General features: G+C 43.0%; 1 protein-coding gene across 1 annotated transcript in view; it reads left to right on the top strand.

Moving 5' to 3' along the window:
• The first annotated feature begins 1,766 nt into the window (after positions 1-1,766).
• LOC118540957 (acyl-coenzyme A synthetase ACSM3, mitochondrial-like) overlaps positions 1,767-19,909 on the top strand; it is a 34,158-nt gene continuing 16,015 nt past the window's right edge. Inside the window, exons 1-2 of the mRNA XM_078074674.1 lie at positions 1,767-2,034; positions 2,135-2,331. Of these exons, the coding sequence (XP_077930800.1) occupies positions 1,926-2,034; positions 2,135-2,331 (306 nt within the window). The 5' untranslated portion in view covers positions 1,767-1,925. The remainder of the gene's footprint in view (positions 2,035-2,134; positions 2,332-19,909) is intronic.

The raw sequence follows: 19,909 nt of genomic DNA, 5'->3' as shown, positions 1-19,909 counted from the left end.
ACAGAGGGTCATCCCCAGGACGGTGCGTGGGGTGCACTCTCCCCACCTGGATCTGTCTGTCTGCCCCAAGCACTGGCCCAACACCCAGTCAGTGGAACTCAAGCACACCAGTCAGCAGGTTGTGTGGTTGTGGACCTCAGCGGGGAGCCTTGGAGACCGATACAGGCCAGATGGAGGTCACACTGATGGCACCTCCCTCCTAGATACAGTCAATTCACATCTGTACTCACCTTGTTGGCAAGGATGGGACATTAGTTTGGAAACGGATGGCGACCTCCATTTGAGCTAACAGAATATGAGCTAACACACAAGCTGGCCAGGGTTTGCCAGTTCCCTCCCAGATAGTGGTTGTCACTTCTGAATCAAATCTCAGCAAAGAACAGAGGTGTCCTTTGCTTAGAAAATGACAGACGCGTATCAGTATATCCGCCTCCACCTTCTTCCAATTACCCTCAGCCTCACAATCCACACCTAGGGGATTGACACCTTATACTACTAGCCGTTGACACTTATTACTGACTAACACCCATGGGATGTGTCCACTGCCAAGCTGGGAGTCTGTGCTTATTAAGTGGTTTGCATTACCCTCTTGGAAGAGGACCACTCAAGGAAAGTGGTGTATTTGATCTCACCACTCCCCCTGGCAAGCCTCCCTAATCTCAGCCTTCCCCAGTCATTTCTACTTTGGCTGTCGATGAGCTCTTGTCCCTCCATAAAATACTAAGTAAGCTTTTGATATATGATCTTGCTCTAAGATATATACATTGGCTTTTTATTGTTATTGTGCTTGTGCTTGTGTGTGTGTGTGTGTGTGATCCAAGCTTCTTAACGTTTGAGTGGATCCATTCAGTGCTCCAGGCAGAGAAATGGAACATATAAATACACTTCTTTATTTTTCTAGAAAACGTTTTCTAAGAAGTGCAGTACAAAATATATATATAAGGAGCATCTTAAATATGCACAATAATGAAACACCTGTGAACCACCGCAACTTGAGAAATGATTGATGTGCCTCTGTAATCCTTCTCCTCCAGGGTTCTACCCTCCCCATTCCCTAAAGGTCACAATGTGGTAATTCTTGTTTCCCCCCCTCCATTCCTTTCTTCTACTGTACAGTATTTTATCATATATGTGCCTTTCTCTAAACATTCGTTTTGCTTGGTTTGAACTTTATAAAACTGTTCTATTCCCTTCTTTCACTGAATAGTATGTTTCTTAACTTCAGCCATTGATGCTTGTAACTGGCAGCTCTAGTTCGCTTTCACTACTACACAGTTTTGCATTGTACCAGTTTTCTGCACATTCCTTCCTCCAAATTTGAAAGGCGATTATGTGCGCAAAGCCCTTACTTAGCACAACTCCTGGCTCAGAGTCAGCGCTCCATGAACATTTGCTCAGTGGTTGAGACTGAGCCCCGAGTAACTGTAACACTAACACTTGTTTCCTCCAGCTGGATTCTCTGCGCTTCGCCCTAATGCTGAAGATCTTCTAGCTCTTCCCCAGTGAATGACAGGTAGAAAATGTTCTGACCGCAAGAAGAAACCCGGTGCACTCCCCGCGCACCCATGACTACAATTCCCGGAAAGCATTGCGGTGCGCCTTTACGCCCTTTTCAGTTTAGTTCAGCCACCAACCCCCACTCCCTGCCACCTTCCGGGTTTAGTGGGCGGGGCTACATTTTTATCCAGTGACCCCCGCCGCAGTGCCAGTGGGCGGAGAAATTGTCCAATCAGCGTCTGGGCAGAAGCACCAATGAGCGGGAAGGTTGTTAGGGCAGTTGACGTGAGCGGCGTCTCTGAGCCCCGCCCCTGAGCGCAGTGGAACCAAGCCGTCCTTCCTTCTCCGAGGCTGGCTCGTCCCCCCAGCGACTGTGGATCCGGTTTCGTTGTTCTCGGTGGGTACAGCACCCCGGAACCTCCACGGCCATGGGCACTAGTCTGAGGACGCCCTCTTTCAGCTCCTGTTCGTGCTCCTCGACAGACACAGACGACGAGGGAATGCGCGGCACTTGCGAAGATGCTTCTCTGTGCAGAGGTGCCTGCGGGGCGCGGGGTCAGGGGCCGGCGTCCCCGGGGGGCTGGGGCCTCGGTGGGAGGCGGGCCTGAGTCTCCGGAACACGCTTGTTCGCCAAAAGGTAGCCGTCACCTCGTGCGACCCTCGTTTCGTGTGAAGTGCACAGCGCGGGGCTTCATTCACGGAGCGGATAATTATCTCCGTTGTGCTGTGCGCCAGGCCTGGGGAGAGCGTGACTGGGAATGCGGCCTGAACCAGGCCGGCGGGGTCTTGGCCTCCTCGGGGCTAAAGTCTTTATGGAAGACCGACGAGAAGCAAGTAAGTCTGGTGTTGATAGGGGAGGAGGAGTTCAGGTTCTCCCTCTTGAATAGGTTACATTCCATTGGGGATGTCAGGGTCCCCATTGTGCACCTGAGATCAGGTCAGTCAAGGTGTGTTGGGGCGGGGGGATGGTCTGCCCCGGAGCACGTAATACTGGTGCGCAGAGCCAGGACTTTGCAGAGCTGTTGCGTGTCTGCCACAGGAGTCTACATTCTAGGGGTGTAGTGGGGGCAGCGTTGTGAGCACAGATAGGTGTCACATATCGGAAAGCCCAGGTGGAGTGTACTTCATTCATTCGTTCATTCAACAGAAAGTGTTGAGAGTGTACTTTGTGGTAGGCCCTTCCCTTTGGGTGGGTGGTGTGTGTTCAGCCATCGGGAACCCATGGTAAATAGGACAGATACGGTGTCTAACATATCACCACCTGGTTGGAAAAGACTGGAAGCAAATACCCATGAAATACGTAATTACAGTTTTGCTTTGAGTGCTGAGAAATACAGGGTGCATTATAGTTTATAATTTAGGCAATAATGTTTAAGCTGAGAACAGAAGGCTAAGAAAAAAACGGCGATGTGGGAGGGTGTTCACTTAGAGCAGGGAAGGAGTGTGAACTGTTAAAGGAATTGAGAGAATGCCCTTGAAGCTGGGGCCACGTAGGGACTGTAGGGTGGGAAAGCCAAGGTTTGGGGTTAAGACTTGCACTTTTTGTAGGTTCTTGGAGACTAAGCATAGAGATTTAAAACATGGAGTCCAGAGCCAAGCTGATCGTAGCTCTGCCTCTCATGAGCTGTGTTCCTAAACCATTCTGGGTCTCAGTTTCCTGATATGAGAAATGGGGATGATGATAATCCCACTTCATAGATGATTGTAAAGATAAATGATATTTAACGTTAATGAAACACGTGGAGCCATGTCTGACATGTAGTGGGTGTTAGTGGTGGTTGATTAAATAAATAGGTAAATACATACATTAGTATTGAAGACTTGAAGGTAGTGTGTGGTGAAATTTGTGAACCTAAATGCCTTCCAGCCGACTTCATTTCTTCTCCAGTGTTCAGGTGCTGTTGACCACATGTGTAGAACTGTTGAATTAGAAATAATTTTCACATATCGACTGCTACTTGCTAAGAGACTCTGAAGTGCCATTGAAATAATCAGAAAGTACTTTTCAGTAGCATATTATAATTTTATTTAAAATTTATTGATAGTATTGATTATTTAATATGTGTTGGTAAACGTTTTAGCAAACTTGCCTACTTAAAAAAAAGTAAGTTAACTGTAGAGTAATTCAGACACAGCCAAAGGACAGAGAAGTAATATAACTAGAGCTTTCCTTTTCTTGACTCTCTATGGGATAGTTTTTGTAATTTCTCTGTTCTTCTTTGCCTCAGTTTTCGATGCCCCCCTGTGTCTGCAGCCATCTAAACACGGTAGGGGAAGTTTGGGTTTGGAATTGCAGAGACTACAGTGGTACCCAGCCCAAAGTGCACATCAGCAGAGCCTGTGGGGCTCTTTAAAGAAAACACAGATGTTCACGTCCTCCTCTAGACTCACTGAGTCAGAATCTTCTGGGATAGGCCCCGGGCTCTAAAGACCACGTATATTTGTCATCTGGTTGCATTTCATGAAAGCTTTTTTTGCACTGGGCTTTCCTTCATCTGAACAACATGCAAGAAGATTGGGAGAATCCATAAGTTAATGTTTGAAGACATTTTGCAGGGCTCTGTCCTTCAAGTTCTATGATATCTGCGTCTTCCCTGTAGTGTGTTCAACCCTTAAACTTTGTCAGAAAGTCATGTGATTAATAACATAGAGAGATTCCTTGCATGAATCATGGGCAGATCACTTTGTGCCTCAGTCCTCTCTTTGGAATGGGGATGAGAATGGTAACCCACCTTTGGGATGTAAGGATTAAATGAGAAATAGATCCAAGGCAGTTAGCACCGGGTCTGACACAGAGTGAAGCCTTCCATAAATTATTATTCCTTCTTTTGCTTTCCCTCCATTATTTATTTATTTAAATACAGATTTTGTTTACTTCTTTATTTTAGAGAGAGAGTGCATGCCTCTGGCGTGGGGCCAGAAGAGGAGGGAAAGGGAGGGGGAAAGAATCTCAAGCAGAATCCACACTGAGTGTGGAACCCAACTTGGAGCTCAATCTCGGCACCCTCAGATCATGACCTGACCTGAAATCAGGAGTCGGACGCTGAACCAACTGGGCCACCGACGCGCCCCTTGATTTCCCTCCGTTCTGAATATTATCTGGTTCCAGTACTATGTCCTAGCTGTGGGTTAGGCTGGTTCCTGCTGCCCTAGGTTACAGCCATAAAGCCCCTAAAGTCACATTAAGAAAGCCAGTTAGCCTCTCAGGACACCTATGATTCCCTCCAAGAAAGGGAACCATCCCTTCCTCGCGTGACGGTGGTCAGCATCCTCCACAAAGGCCACTGGAAGCACACCTGTCGTTAAACACAGTGGCTTCGTGACTCATCCTGAGGGAGAACCCACGTCATGGGGACTGTGGGGCTGATCCGTAAGAAAGAGGGTGTTAGAAAGAACTTACAGGATTTGGGCTTTGGGCGGATGTTTTTGGGAGTGTTCGGGGAAGCAGGGGTGTGCTCTGGACTGGGTGCTGAGGCGAGGCGAGACAGTTCTGGGATCGGGTAAGTCCATCAGTGTTTTCTAGAAGGAGGTGTGAGGAGCGTGACGGACGGTGTCATTCAGAAGGAAGGCACTCGCTGGTATCAGCCGGGAGAGAGGAGGATTGGCATTTTGGGGCGGGCACGACAAGCTGGTTTTTGTCTGTTTGGACAAAAGAGCAAGTGGTCCTATTTGGTGTCCCTTCATCACCGGGGCCACGGCACGTCGAGCTGCTGTTCTGCGAGGTCATTTGTGTCCAACCGGAGAACCACGTGGCGTCTCCTTGAGCGCCAGGCCCGCTGCGACCAGCCGTGCAGCCCGGCTCATGGTGCCAGGCCGCCTCCTCGATGTCAGCACTGCTCTTCCTTCTTTCCCAGTGGAGGGGGGAAGCCTTCAAAAGACAAATAGGTGTTTGCAGGGCAGAAGAAACTAGCCTGGCCATGGAAGCCCAGGGCTGTGTCATCGGCACCTGACGTTGGGCCAGGGAGCGGGGAGCAAGAGAGAATTCTGGAGAGGTTGTCAGAGAATGATATGTGGGAGGACCAAGGGGTCAAGTGGGGGAGCTGACGTGCTCCGGGTTTTCGGACGGTCCCCAGGAGCCTCGTGGGAGATGCATTGGTGACAAAGAGCAGGTCTGTTCCCCTTTCCTTCCCTGTGGCCACAGCCCTGGCTCAGGTCCCTTCTCCTACCTGCTGTGTTGCAACAGGTCCTTCTTGTTCTGCCTGCTTCTCATCCAGCTCCCTCTCCCATCCACGTGCTCCTGCTCTGGCCAGGGTGATCTTCTTGGAATCCCACATCTTCTCCTGTTACTGCGTTCCTTGAAACCTTTGGATTCCCCATCAGCCACAAGGTGAGAATCTGCACTGCGTGGCGACTCACTTTGCTTTTCCTGATCCTCTCACGGTTCCCTGGGTGTCCCGCTGCCAACTGGAAATCTGTATTTCGATGTCTCAGAATTATGGCAAATCCATTCTTTCCAAAACTTCTCAAGATCTCCTTCCTGTATTTTCCTCCTCACCACCCCCACCCCCCCAACTCCGTGAGTCGGGCCACTGTGTCCTTCAGGTCCCACGTGCAAAAGGGAGGAGTCCTCTTAGAACTCTGCTTTTACTTCCTTACCCCCTTATGTGATCATTCTCCCAGACCTGTGATTTTATCTGCTAAATATTTCTGGAATCTACCTCCTTTTCTCCACCTCTGCTTTTGCCCTCTCATTCCGAGTTAAGGTCATTTGTGGTCTGAGCCATGGTTCTAGTCTGCTTACTGAGCTTCCAGGCGCTTCTACCGCCTCCAAATCCCTATCTCCCCCTGAAGCCAGAGGTTTGTGGAAGGCCTATTCGTTCACGTCACTGCCTAGTTTCGTTGCTTCTTGTTGCCGTTCGAGATTGACCCAAACGTTCCTTCTGTGTGTGCACGGCTGCTCCGTCCTTCTTCTCCAGTCTTTTTTTTTTTTTAATTTTTTTTATTGTTATGTTAATCCCCATACATTACATCATTAGTTTTCGATATAGTGTTCCATGATTCATTGTTTGTGCATAACACCCAGTGCTCCATGCAGAACGTGCCCTCCTCAATACCCATCACCAGACTAACCCATCCTCCCAACCCCCTCCCCTCTAGAACCCTCAGTTTGTTTTTCAGAGTCCATTGTCTCTCATGGTTCTTCTCCCCCTCCGATTTCCCCCCCTTCATTCTTCCCCTCCTGCTACATTCTTCTTCTTCTTTTTTTCTTTCTTAACATATATTGCATTATTTGTTTCAGAGGTACAGATTTGAGATTCAACAGTCTTGCACAATTCACAGCGCTTACCAGAACACATACCCTCCCCAGTGTCCATCACCCAGTCACCCCATCCCTCCCACCCCACCCCCCACTCCAGCAACCCTCAGTTTGTTTCCTGAGATTAAGAATTCCTCATATCAGTGAGGTCATCTGATACATGTCTTTCTCTGTTTGACTTATTTCGCTCAGCATAATACCCTCCAGTTCCATCCACGTCATTGCAAATGGCAAGATCTCATTCCTTTTGATGGCTGCATAATATTCCATTGTATATATATACCACATCTTCTTTATCCATTCATCTGTTGATGGACATCTTGGCTCTTTCCACAGTTTGGCTATTGTGGACATTGCTGCTATAAACATCGGGGTGCACGTAGCCTTTCGGGTCCCTACTTTTGTATCTTTGGGGTAAATACCCAGGAGTGCAATTGCTGGATCATATGGTAGCTCTATTTTCAACTTTTTGAGGAACCTCCACACTGTTTTCCAGAGTGGCTGCACCAGCTTGCATTCCCACCAACAGTGTAGGAGGGTTCCCCTTTCTCCGCATCCCCGCCAACATCTGTCATTTCCTGACTTGTTAATTTTAGCCATTCTGACTGGTGTGAGGTGGTATCTCACTGAGGTTTTGATTTGGATTTCCCTGATGCCGAGCGATATTGAACACTTTTTCATGTGTCTGTTGGCCATTTGGATGTCTTCTTTGGAAAAATGTCTGTTCATGTCTTCTGCCCATTTCTTGATTGGATTCTTTGTTCTTTTGGTGTTGAGTTTGATGAGTTCTTTATAGATTTTGGATACTAGCCCTTTATCTGATATGTCATTTGCAAATATCTTCTCCCATTCTGTCAGTTGTCTTTTGGTTTTGTGGACTGTTTCCTTTGCTTTGCAAAAGCTTTCTATCTTGATGAAGTCCCAATAGTTCATTTTTGCCCTTGCTTCCCTTGCCTTTGGCGATGTTTCTAGGAAGAAGCTGCTGCGGCTAAGGTCGAAGAGGTTGCTGCCTGTGTTCTCCTTTAGGATTTTGATGGACTCCTGTCTCACATTGAGGTCTTTCGACCATTTGGAGTCTATTTTTGTGTGTGGTGTAAGGAAATGGTCTAGTTTCATTCTTCTGCATGTGGCTGTCCAATTTTCCCAACACCATTTGTTGAAGAGACTGTCTTTTTTCCATTGGACATTCTTTCCTGCTTTGTCAAAGATTAGTTGACCATATAGTTGAGGGTCCATTTCTGGGCTCTCTATTCTGTTCCATTGATCTATGTGTCTGTTTTTGTGCCAGTATCATACTGTCTTGATGATGACAGCTTTGTAGTAGAGCTGGAAGTCTGGAATTGTGATGCCGCCAGCTTTGCTTTTCTTTTTCAACATTCCTCTGGCTATGTGGGGTCTTTTCTGGTTCCATACAAATTTTAGGATTATTTGTTCCATTTCTTTGAAGAAAGTGGATGGTATTTTGATGGGGATTGCATTGAATGTGTAGATTGCTCTAGGTAGGATTGACATCTTCACAATATTTGTTCTTCCAATCCATGAGCATGGAACGTTTTTCCATTTCTTTGTGTCTTCCTCAAAGAAATAGATGAAATCTTAAAAAAAATAAGAAGCAATAGGTAAAATTACCTTGTATTGTGTGGGAATTCAGCAAATACATTTCCAAAGAATATACCACTCATATGCCACTTAGATTTGCCATTTTCTTTCTGTCCCTCTTGCTATTGTAGAAGAATGGGGGAAGGGACCTCCTTCTCAGTCTCCCTGCCTCCATCCTTCCCTCCTCTGGGCCATCAACATAGATTCTGATCTTTTCCACTATACCATCCTACTCTTCTAAAATATTGTGTAAAAATGTGTGCATTTTCTTTTCACGTGTCAGGAAGTTGTTCACGCTCTCTCATTGTACAGTTTTCTCTTGGATCCGTTGGTGTTGAAGGATAGACCTTTGGAAGCAGAAGGCGCCGTAGAGTTCCAGACCCTTAAGCTTACAGAAGAGAAGGAAATAATAATCTATTTACCTTGAGAGGCTGTGAAATCAAAGGAAAAAGTCACCTGCTCCCACACCTCAATTGCAGTCAAGAATAACTGACTTTCCTGAGACAGATGTTTCTGAGGCAGATCAGACTTTCTCTGTACTCATATACCACATGAGGGAAGTTTTTTTTATTGTAAGATTAAAAACAAAAAGCAGGAGAAATAAAGCAGGATCTAAGATTATAAAAGCTTTCACAATGTGCCGGACAAGAGGACAAATGGAAACAAGTCCATTCATGAAGCTGCATTAAGAAACCCCAGATATTGTTTGAGTTGAGGCACTAGGAGAGACACATACGGAGAGATGTGTCTCGGATTATACTTTGGTTTCTAGGAACTTCCAGCAGCCACCATCAAATACTAATTTGGAGAATCCGGTTTGAATATTGCCTAGCTTAATGGTTTTCAAAGTATGTTTTGGGGATCTTTAGAATCAGAATCATTGTGGCATGCTTTAACTTGTTACCTTATTTGCATTATTTCTCTCATTATTTACATATACATACTACATACACATATGAATATATACATATGTTTGTATATGTATATACACACACATTTTTTTCTAAACCATTTATTTGAAAGTAAGTTGCAGACATTATTCTCTTCACATTTAAAGTCTTCTGCATTCATCCTTAAGACATAAGAAGGACATTCTTCTGTATAACAATAATACTATTTTCACACCTAAGACAATCATAGTTCCTTGATATCATTTATATCCCTTCCACAACTGAAAATTCTTTATCTCAAAATGTCTTTTCGAGTCTTTTTTTTTTTTTTGAAGATCCAGGATCCAAACAAGATCCATGTCATGCATCTTGTTCTTGTGTCTTGTTGGTCTTTTCTAACCTGGAGGAATTCTTCTGCTTTTATTGCCGTGACATTGCCTTTGAATCCAGGGGAGTTGTCCTGTTGAATATTTCACATACCGCACATGTGTGATTGTTTCCTCATTGTTGTGGTCTGAATCTTTGCGTCCCCTACCCCAAATTTATATGTTGAAATCCTAACCCCTGAGGTGACGGTATTAGGAGGTGGGAACTTTGGGAGGTTATCAGGGATCACCTAATAGTTTAATTGAGCCTACTAGTTTTGAGGCTAATAGTTTACCTTAATGAGGCTTTGCCCTCATGTATGGGATTAGCACCCTTACGACAGAGGCCCGAGAGCTTTCTTGCCTTTTCCACCGTGTGAGGATACAAGAAGAGGACCCACATCCAACCATGCTGGCACCTTGATCCCAAACTTCCGGCTTCCAGAACTCTGAGAACTAAATTTCTGTTGTTTAGAAGCCCACCCCAGTGTGTGGTATTTTGTTATGGCTTCCCAAATGGACTAAGACACTCATGGTATCATTTAACTTGTTAATGTGAATTGGAGATTAGGTTTAGATTGGAGTAGATCAGATTCAGGATCAATATTTTTGACGAGAACATTTCATAGGCAATCCACATACAATACATTGCATCATGTCACTAGGCCTATGTGTCAGATTGTTCCACTGTTAATGATGTGAAATGGGCTTACTTGGTTTAGATGGTGTCAGACACATTTCTCAATTGAAGGTACATTGAGGTAAGCATGTAATTTGTGGGATAATACTTGGCTCTGTGTGAATATCCTATTTCCTAAAAACTTTCATTGAGAAGAGAGAGCGTCCAATAATGATCCTTATCTGAATCAATCACTGCATTGGAGGTTACAAAAGGTTGATTTTCAAATTCTGTCATTTTTCTACATTTACTAACTGCCATTTTCTCTAAAAAGAACTTTACTTCCTCCTCCTAACCTCAGTATCACTACCGAGTCATAGGATTTTAAAACGTCGATGTTCTAAACAGTTGCAATGATTATTCTTTTTGATGTCTAAATTTTCTCAAATTTGGTCAGTGAGAGCCCTTTTAATGGACTTTTGTATTCCTTTGACACGCCCCCATCATTATTTCATTACTTCTTTACTTTCTCATCTAACGAGAGGTCCCAGGCTTACCTGGTATTCGCTCTGCTCTATACTTGGAAACATCAGTGTCTCATAGGATCTCCTTGAATAGGAAATGATCTTTAGAAGTCATGATGTACGCTCAATGTTGATTCATTATTATTAGATGCCATTGTTTGGAGGAACTTTTTAGTACATAGAACTGGGAAAAACAATTTCCAAATCCAATTTACCATTACAATTGCTTTTTAATGTTTGGGGAGCATTTGTTTCTATTTTCCTTGAAACTATCTATTCATGTATTTTGCTTATTTTCCTACCAAGTTTGGTCTTTTTCTTCTTTAAGAAGCCGGGATATATTAGGGATATTAGCTCTATGTCTGTTAGATAAGTTGCAAATATTTTCACTCCGTACCTCATTTGTAATATCTGACCCCCATTCACCAGCCTGGAGCTAACTTCTGAAGAAGGGCTCCTTATTCACACGAGCAAAACATGGACAGAAGAAAATGGAATTCCTGTTTTTTGGATGTCAGGCACTGTTTTGGGTGCTTTGTGAACATTTTCTCATTTGCAGCTTATGAAATATCTTTGAATATTATTTCTTGCCTGAAACCCCTGTGGCTAACGTGTTTTAGAATTCCTTGTTTTTCAGTTTTTATAAAGGTGATACGGTGTATAGAACCATGCTACTCCCCTAACAGGATCTGGAGCTGCATCTTGAAATCATACTAATAAATATTTCTGCATTGAAATATATGAATATTCCTACTGATTAGGATAAATAAATACTATGGGGAGGAGTTTCACTTGCTGATAGGTCAGGTTATGCAGCCAAATGAGATATGAAAAGCACTTTTGTTTTTCAGAGCTTTTCGGATTTTGGAATGGTGGATAAGAGATGTTGGAGCTCTATCACCTTTACTTTGTAGGCAGGGGAAAGGAGTTTTGGTGTTTGTTTTTTAACCAAATACATCCTCTGACTTTCACCCTCTTCTTCTTTTTCTCTTTGTTTTGTAAGGAAGGGAGGAGGGGGCAAGCTGGAGAGCTTGCGGATTCAAGTGAGTACCATGAAAAGCGTGGTGTCTCTCCACTTGTCTTCTCTCCACCTCCCTGCAGCCAGGGTGAGACTGAGACGTGCAGCCCCTCTGGTAGCCCAGTATTCTTTATAACCGATATTTAACCAATATTCTTTATACACTTGTTCAATATCTGTTTGGAGGAAAGGCTGTTTGCTGCATGGGGGAAGGATGAAAAAGAAAGATACAGGTGACAGTGTGCAGCCTCATCCCCAGAGTTCCAAGCACAGCAGCTCTGCCCCCAAACGTGCATGCCTCTCTCAGTCGGAAGGACACTCTGCAGTTGGTCTGATCTCCTCTCCTTAGGTGGGTGGTTAGCAACCACCTCCTTTCATTCACGTGTCTTTTATGGGATTAGTACATAGTATACCAAATTACTTCCAGCCACACACTCTCAGTCTCTCTGAGAGGGATTATGATACTACACATTTTTTTGGTCTTATTCCTTTTCTGGTTCCCTTAACAGACTATGCCCCAAACAAATATGCTGTAGGCCCTGGTCTGTAATGAAATATTTTGCCAAAAGTGCTTGTTTTGCTTCATTATCTCCACTTATCTGGCTGAATACGGCCTCCTTCTGTACTGTGGAGTGTTTCTGTTTTTTTTTCTTTTAAAGATTTTATTTATTTATTTGACACAGAGAGACAGAGTGAGAGAGGGAACACAAGCAGGGGTAGCGGGAGAGGGAGAAGCCGGCTTCCCGCCAAGCAGGGAGCCCGATGCGGGGCTCGATCCCAGGACTCTGGGATCATGACCTGAGCCGAAGGCAGACACTTAACGACTGAGCCACCCAGGCGTCCCTGTACTGTGGAGTTTTATGGTTTTTATATTCTGGTTTTTCATGACCTATCTCATTTTTCCATCAAAACCAAACTCTCCTGTCTCCTTGTGCCTCAGGGTGCTACTGAAAATCTAGTAAGTGATTTCCAGTATAGAGGAAGGACTGGATTCGTGATCCATTCCTCCCACAGTTTTGATCTTTGACATAATACCTTAACTCAAATGGCAAGCAGGTATTATAGGCCATAGCATGTAGGTGGAGGGACTGCAAATTGAGGACTTTTAATTTCATCATCAGCACACCACCCTATGCACAGTCTCAGTCAGCTAGGTGTCTAACTCTCGCTTTAATTTTGGCTCAGGTCATGATCTCATGGTTGTTGGATTGAGCCCTGTGTCAGTGTCAGGCTCCACTTGAGATGGGAGTCTGCTTGAGATTCTGTCTCTTCCTCTGCCTTCCCCACTTCCTCCCCTCCCCCGCCTCGATCTCATGCACTCTCTCTTTTGCTCTCTCTCTCTCATAAAGAAATCAATCTTTAAAAAAATGAGTCAGAGAAAGATAAACATTCCGATTTTAAAATGGAAAAAGGACAGTCGGGGCGCCTGGGTGGCTCAGTCGTTAAGCGTCTGCCTTCGGCTCAGGTCATGATCCCAGGGTCCTGGGATCGAGCCCCGCATCGGGCTCCCTGCTCCGCGGGAAGCCTGCTTCTCCCTCTCCCACTCCCCCTGCTTGTGTTCCCTCTCTCGCTGTGTCTCTCTCTGTCAAATAAATAAATAAAATCTTTAAAAAAAAAAAAAAAAAAGGACAGTAAACATAAGAAAAACTTCAATCTTACTAGTAATCAAAGGACAAAGAAGATTATTCACTTTTCACATTGGCAAAGACTTAAGACCTGATCATATCCAATGTTACTTGCTCCTTTACTGTCTGGAAGGGTTTTTGTAAGTTTCATGTTATTTCTTCCATAAATGTTTGATAGGATTTACCAGTAAAACCACTTGGACCTGGGGCTTTCTTTCTGGTAAGGTTGTTAATAATTATTTCAGTTATTAAAATAGATACTGGATCATTCAGATTTTTGTTTTATTTTGTGTGGTATGTTATATTTTTTGAGGCATCTTTCCATTTCATCTACATTGTTGAATTTGTTGACATAAAACTGTTCATAGTATTTTCTTGTTATTTTTTTTTTTAAAGCTTTATTTACATATTTTAGAGAGAGAAAGTGAGAGACTGGTAGAGGGGGAGAGGGAGAGGGAGAGAGAGAATCTCAAGCAGGTTCCCCACTGAGTGCAGAGCCCAACATGGGGCTCAGTCCCACGACCCTGAGATCATGACCTAAGCCAAAACTGGCTAAGGCCAACACTTAATCAACTGAGCCACCCAGGCACCTCTATCTTTTTAATATGTGTAAGATCTGTAGCGATAACTCCTTTTATATTTCTGATATTGGCACACAAAAATGTTATGTTAAAGGATGATCATCCAAGTGTTTTATAAAGTAAAAAATTGAAAAAAAAAATAAAATCATACCTCCAACAATAAGGGATTAGTAAAGTAAAAAACTTTATCATCTTGACAGAATGAACTACTACATGTCCCTTAAAATTATATGAAAACTATTATGAAATAATACTGCATGCTTACCAGGATGACTGAAGTTCAAAAGATTCATAATAACAAGTGTTGTTGAGGGTATGGAGCAAATAGAACTTTTCTTTTTTTAAAGATTTTATTTATTTTTTGACAGAGACAGCGAGAAAGGGAACACAAGCAGGGGGAGCGGGAGAGGGAGAAGCAGGCTTCCCGCAGAGCAGGGAGCCGGATGTGGGGCTCGATCCCAGGACCCTGGGACCGTGACCTGAGCCGAAGGCAGACGCTTAACGACTGAGCCACCCAGGCGCGCCCAAATAGAACTTTTTTAAAAAAAGTTTTTCTTTAAATGCCAGTTAACATACAGTATAATATTAGTTTCAGGTGTAGGATTTAGTGATTCAACAAACCAAACAACATCCAGTGCCCATCACAACAAATGTGCTTCTTAATCCCCATCACCTGTTTCATCCATCTCCCCACCCACCTCCCCTCTGGCAACCATCAGTGTGTTCTCTATAGTTATGTCTCTTTCTTGGTTTGCCTCTCTCTCTCTCTCTCTCTCTCTTTTTCCTTATGCTCATTTGTTTTGTTTCTTAAATTCCGCATATGATTGAAATCATCTGATATTTGTCTTTCTCTGACTGACTTATTTCGCTTAGCATAATTATGCAAATGGAACTTTGATTTGCTTCCACTGTGGTAGGAGTATAAATTGGGAATTAGAAAACTGTGGTAATATCTTAATCAAACTGAAAATATGCATATCTTATGATTTAGCATCTCCCCTCCTAGATCTCTCTCAATCATAAATCTTTGCATATATTCAGCCACAGACGTGTAGAATAATATTCAAAGCACCTTTATTCATGTTATCCCAGATTGGAATCAATCCCATTCTCTCACCAAAAGTAGAGTGGATCAGTAAATTTTAGGTGTATTCATACAATGGGATTCTACATAGCAATGAAGAAGAATGAACTATTGATACAGATACAGACAATGACGTGGATAAATCTCACAGGCATTATTTTGAGAGAAAGAAGTCAGACACAAAAGAGTACAGACGGGATGATTCCATTTGTATAAGGGAGCAGGCAAAATTAATCTATGGTTTTAGAAGTCAGAATAATAGTTACTGATGGAAAGAGAGGCTAAAGGTAAAACTTGAGACCAGTTAGAGGTGAAGAAAGGAAGTGCTTCATTCAGAGTTAACTCCAGTAGGGAATGCTCAGAGGAGAGACTTCCGGAGCAAAATTTAGTTGAGTTTTTTAAGCTGTGTCAAAACACTGGGAAAGCAGGTTTGCGATTTAGAGAGTGGGATGTTCAAATTGCTTGTCATATTTAACATTCCTGTGACTTTTGTGGTTGGCCAGTTCTGAATTGGGATGGCCCATGGAATCTGCTTGCAGTCATCTGCCACTCAGAATTGATTGCTCTTAGGATTTAATTGACTTTTCCCAATTCCTGAAACTGCTTTTAGGTACAGAAATTTACTTCTAAGTTCATAAAAGGAGGAGTTCAGTTTTCACAGAGGCATGAGGACATGAGGGAGCCTATTAGGGTGCTGGGAATATCTTATGCCCTAATCTAAATGTGATTACAGGCGCATAAACATGTAAACATTCATTGGGCTGTTCATGTAAGATTTGTGTACTTACTGAATGTATGTTTTACTCAATTAAAAATTTTAAAATGGTACTATGTAAGTATGCATTATTGCACAGAACAACATTTCTCTTATATTGCTGAATGAAAAAGACAAGTTATGCTAGAACATTTCTCCTTGAACTCACTTCTACTAAAAAAGTGTTTCTATATACGAAGAAAGAAGACTGGAAGAATATACAGCAAAATATGAGATGGTGAATGACTCTTATTTTTTTATTTTTGTTTATTTGCATTTTCTAAACTTTCTCTAATGCTTGTGTATCTGAGGTGGTCCAGAGCCCTCCCCAGACCACCACAGCCCCACGCTCAATAGCAGTAACCACAAGCATTTACCACCTCTGACCCCAACACATCTGGGACGTCATCAGCTCTACCAGTCCACCGGAGGTAACCATCTTCATCCATGATCCCTCTGTCCCCTGTGAGGTAAGCCATGTGGACTCTCGCTGAAGCATATTCCTCCCAGCTCACCTGAGAGAAGAACAAATTCCGAAACCTAAATTTACATAACTTCCACAATCATTTAATGGTATGAGCTGAGCACTGTGCTAGCCCTGAAGGGAGATAGAGAAAAAGAACACAAAATCTGCACTCTCCAGGTGCTTCCCAGAGAGAAAACACACATAGATCTTTGTTGGTGACTTCTGTTAGCATCAGGTGTTTTTTTTTTTTCTTCCCATCTGGAAACAGGAATAAGGATGGTACTTTACCCAGAGGTTTTTTCCTGAGGCTGAAATGATGCAATGCAAGCATAGCATTTAGCATAGGGCCAGTTGCCGTGTGTGCAAGGGACGCTGGCTGCTATTTTCTTAGGCTCATCATCCATCAAACACAATCACTGCTCTTAAATTGTGCCTTTAATTTCAACACTGTCCATGGCTTTCTATCAGAAGGTGACTTTGGATTTATGTTCTTACACCAGAAACACAATAGAGTGATTAGTACAAATACCCCTTAGCACAGACAACCTCATTTTGCTTGATCATTCTGTAGAGTATCCACAGATTCTTTTTTTAAAAAGATTTTAGGGGCGCCTGGGTGGCTCAGTCGTTAGGCGTCTGCCTTCGGCTCAGGTCATGATCCCAGGGTCCTGGGATCAGCCCCACATCAGGCTCCCTGCTCCGCGGGAAGCCTGCTTCTCCCTCTCCCACTCCTCCTGCTTGTGTGCTCTCTCTCTCTCTCTGTCAAATAAATAAATAAAATCTTCACACACACACAAAAAGATTTTACTTATTTGAGAGAGAGAGAGAGAAAGAGAAAGAACACAGGGAGAGAGCACAGAGGGAGTTGGAGAAGCCGACTCCCCACTGAGCAGAGAGCCCGGCATGGGGCTTGATCTCAGGACGCTGGGATCATGACCTGAGCTGAAGGGAGACGTCCAACCGACTGAGCCACCCAGTGCCCCAGATATCCACAGATTCTAACAGCACTTGACTTGACTGCTATTGAAACCACAAGACCAGTTAGTCTAGGTTCTTGTATCTAAAAAAAATCTGCTTATTAAAGTTCTAATGAATTTTGGTAAAACTCTGTGTAAGCAACTCATTCTCAAGTCGAATAATCCAAATAGGTGTCTGAGATACCGGAATCTCTTATTTGGAATCTCTATATTATGGGGGAGAAAGAGATTTTTTTGGTATCAGTGTGTCTGAGTTATCTTGTCAAAGTTTGAAAATATTAAGCATTATCCCTTAGAGAAATTTGGTAATATTAGAACTTTTAAAAAACAAGAAACAGAATCTTAATTATAGAGAACAAACAAATGATTACCCAAGGGGAGGGGATGAGTGAAGTAGGTGATGGGGATTAACGAATACACCTGTGATGAGCACCAAGCGTTGTATCAAAGTGTTGAATCATTGGGGGCACCTGGGTGGCTCAGTCAGTTAAGCGGTTGCAGCTCAGGTCATGATCCCAGGGTCCTGGGATCAAGCCCTGCCTCAGGCTCTCTGCTCAGCAGGGAGTAGAAAAAAATTACATAGCCTTTAACTCAGAAATTTGGCTTTTGATAATTTTTCATAGGAAATAATTAAAATGGCATTCAAAGAGTTAACAAGGTTACTCACTGAAAAAGTATGTTTAATAGGAAACATTGGAAATGAAGAAAATTTCCAATAATAGGGGATATGTTCAATAAATCATGATATTTCCTTTTGGTAGCATACTGGGAAATTAATAAAATTCTCTGTTCTATAGGGGCGCCTGGGTGGCTCAGTTGTTAAGCGTCTGCCTTCGGCTCAGGTCATGATCCCAGGGTCCTGGGATCGAGCCCCGCATCGGGCTCCCTGCTCAGCGGGAAGCCTGCTTCTCCCTCTCCCACTCTCCCTGCTTGTGTTCCCTCTCTTGCTGTGTATCTCTCTGTCAAATAAATCAATAAAATCTTTACAAAAATTTTTTCTGTTATATAAAAGGATTTACCTATATGTGAAAATCATAAGTAAAAAAGCAAGATTGATAGCCAGTAGGTAGAATGTAATTCCAATTTTATAAAATAATATATGTACATAGAAAACTAAGAGAAGGATATATATCCAAATGTTCACAGTGAGTAGTAATGGTGGGATTATGAGTGAAAAGAATTTTCTTTGCCCTTTTTCTTAGTTTTTCAAAGTTTTCTATATCTAACATAGAGTTTTATTATTAGAAAGGTTGAATAAATAATATTTATATTTAAAAATAATTAAAAGGAGGCTTCCCTTTACAGAAAAAATGGAAATCGCTTTATAGAGGAATGCCACCTAATTAATATGTAAGGAATGACAGGTTGAAAAGCACCATTTTGCATCCTCCATTTTCATAATTGATTCAGGAAAGAATCATTAATGCATGCTTAAAATCATTGGGTGAAAGTTGATTGGAGAATAAGATATTCAGCGAGTCTCAAATCATTACCGCACAGATTCCTTATGAAGTATAAAGGAGAAAATGTGCCTTTACCATGGAGAGAAATGGTAGTACTTTGTTAACCAAAGGACCCAAATTAATAGCTCCCAAAGCGGCACAACACAATGTTTCCCCCAAGATGAGGAAATGAGAAATATGCACCATCTATGAAGTATTTTTGTCAAAAATGTTGATCCCGAGACTCTAGAATGTGGGGCAGTTTACAAGACAGCCGTCCTCTATTCTTTGGAACTGTCTGTGCCATGAAAAACAGAAAAGTTGGCGGAACTTGATTTAGATGGAAAAAAACTCACAAGCCGTTAGAACCAATTAAATGCACAAACCTTGAGTGAATTCTGGATTTAGAAAAGCTAACAAATTTTGAGTAGAACGGGAAAAATATAAATACGGGCCAGATATTAGATAATATTAAAGGATTATTATTATTTTAAAGATTTTATTTATTTATTTGAGAGAGAGAACAAGAGAGAGAACCCAAATTTGGGGGAGGGAACAGAATCCCTGCTGAGCAGGGAGCCCTACTCGGGCCTCGATTCCAGGACCCTGAGATCATGACCTGAGTCAAAGGCAGACACTTTTTTTTTTTTTTTTAAGATTTTATTTATTTATTTGATACAGAGAGAGACAGTAAGAGAGGGAACACAAGCAGGGGGGCTGTGGAGAGGGAGAAGCAGGCTTCCTGCTGAGCAGGGAGCCTGATATAGGGCTCGATCCCAGGACCCTGCGACCATGACCTAAGCCGAGGGCAGATGCTTAAGACTGAACCTACCCAGATGCCCTCCTCTGAGGTTTCTTAAACACACATTCTTTTTTTTTTTTTTTAAGATTTTATTTATTTATTTATTTTAAGAGATAGAGACAGAGAGAGCACAAGCGGGGTGGTGGGGAGAGGAGGGTGGAGGAGCAGAGGGAGAGGGACAAGCAGGCTCCATGCTGAGCGCAGAACCTGATGCTGGGCTTGATCCCACAACTCTGAGATAATGACCTGGGCTGAATGTTCTATGCAACTAATGAATCATTGAACACTACATCAGAAACTAAGGATGTACTGTATGTTGGCTAACTGAACATAAAAAAAAAAAAGAAAAGAAAAGAAAAAAGAGTTGGACCCTTAACTGACTTAGCCACCTAGGCTTTATTTTGAGGCC

Source organism: Halichoerus grypus, chromosome 6 (genome assembly GCF_964656455.1).
Source record: "Halichoerus grypus chromosome 6, mHalGry1.hap1.1, whole genome shotgun sequence".
Lineage (NCBI taxonomy): Eukaryota > Metazoa > Chordata > Mammalia > Carnivora > Phocidae > Halichoerus > Halichoerus grypus.
The sequence above is the reverse complement of the archived record's forward strand: the minus strand, read 5'-3'. Positions and strand labels throughout refer to the sequence as shown.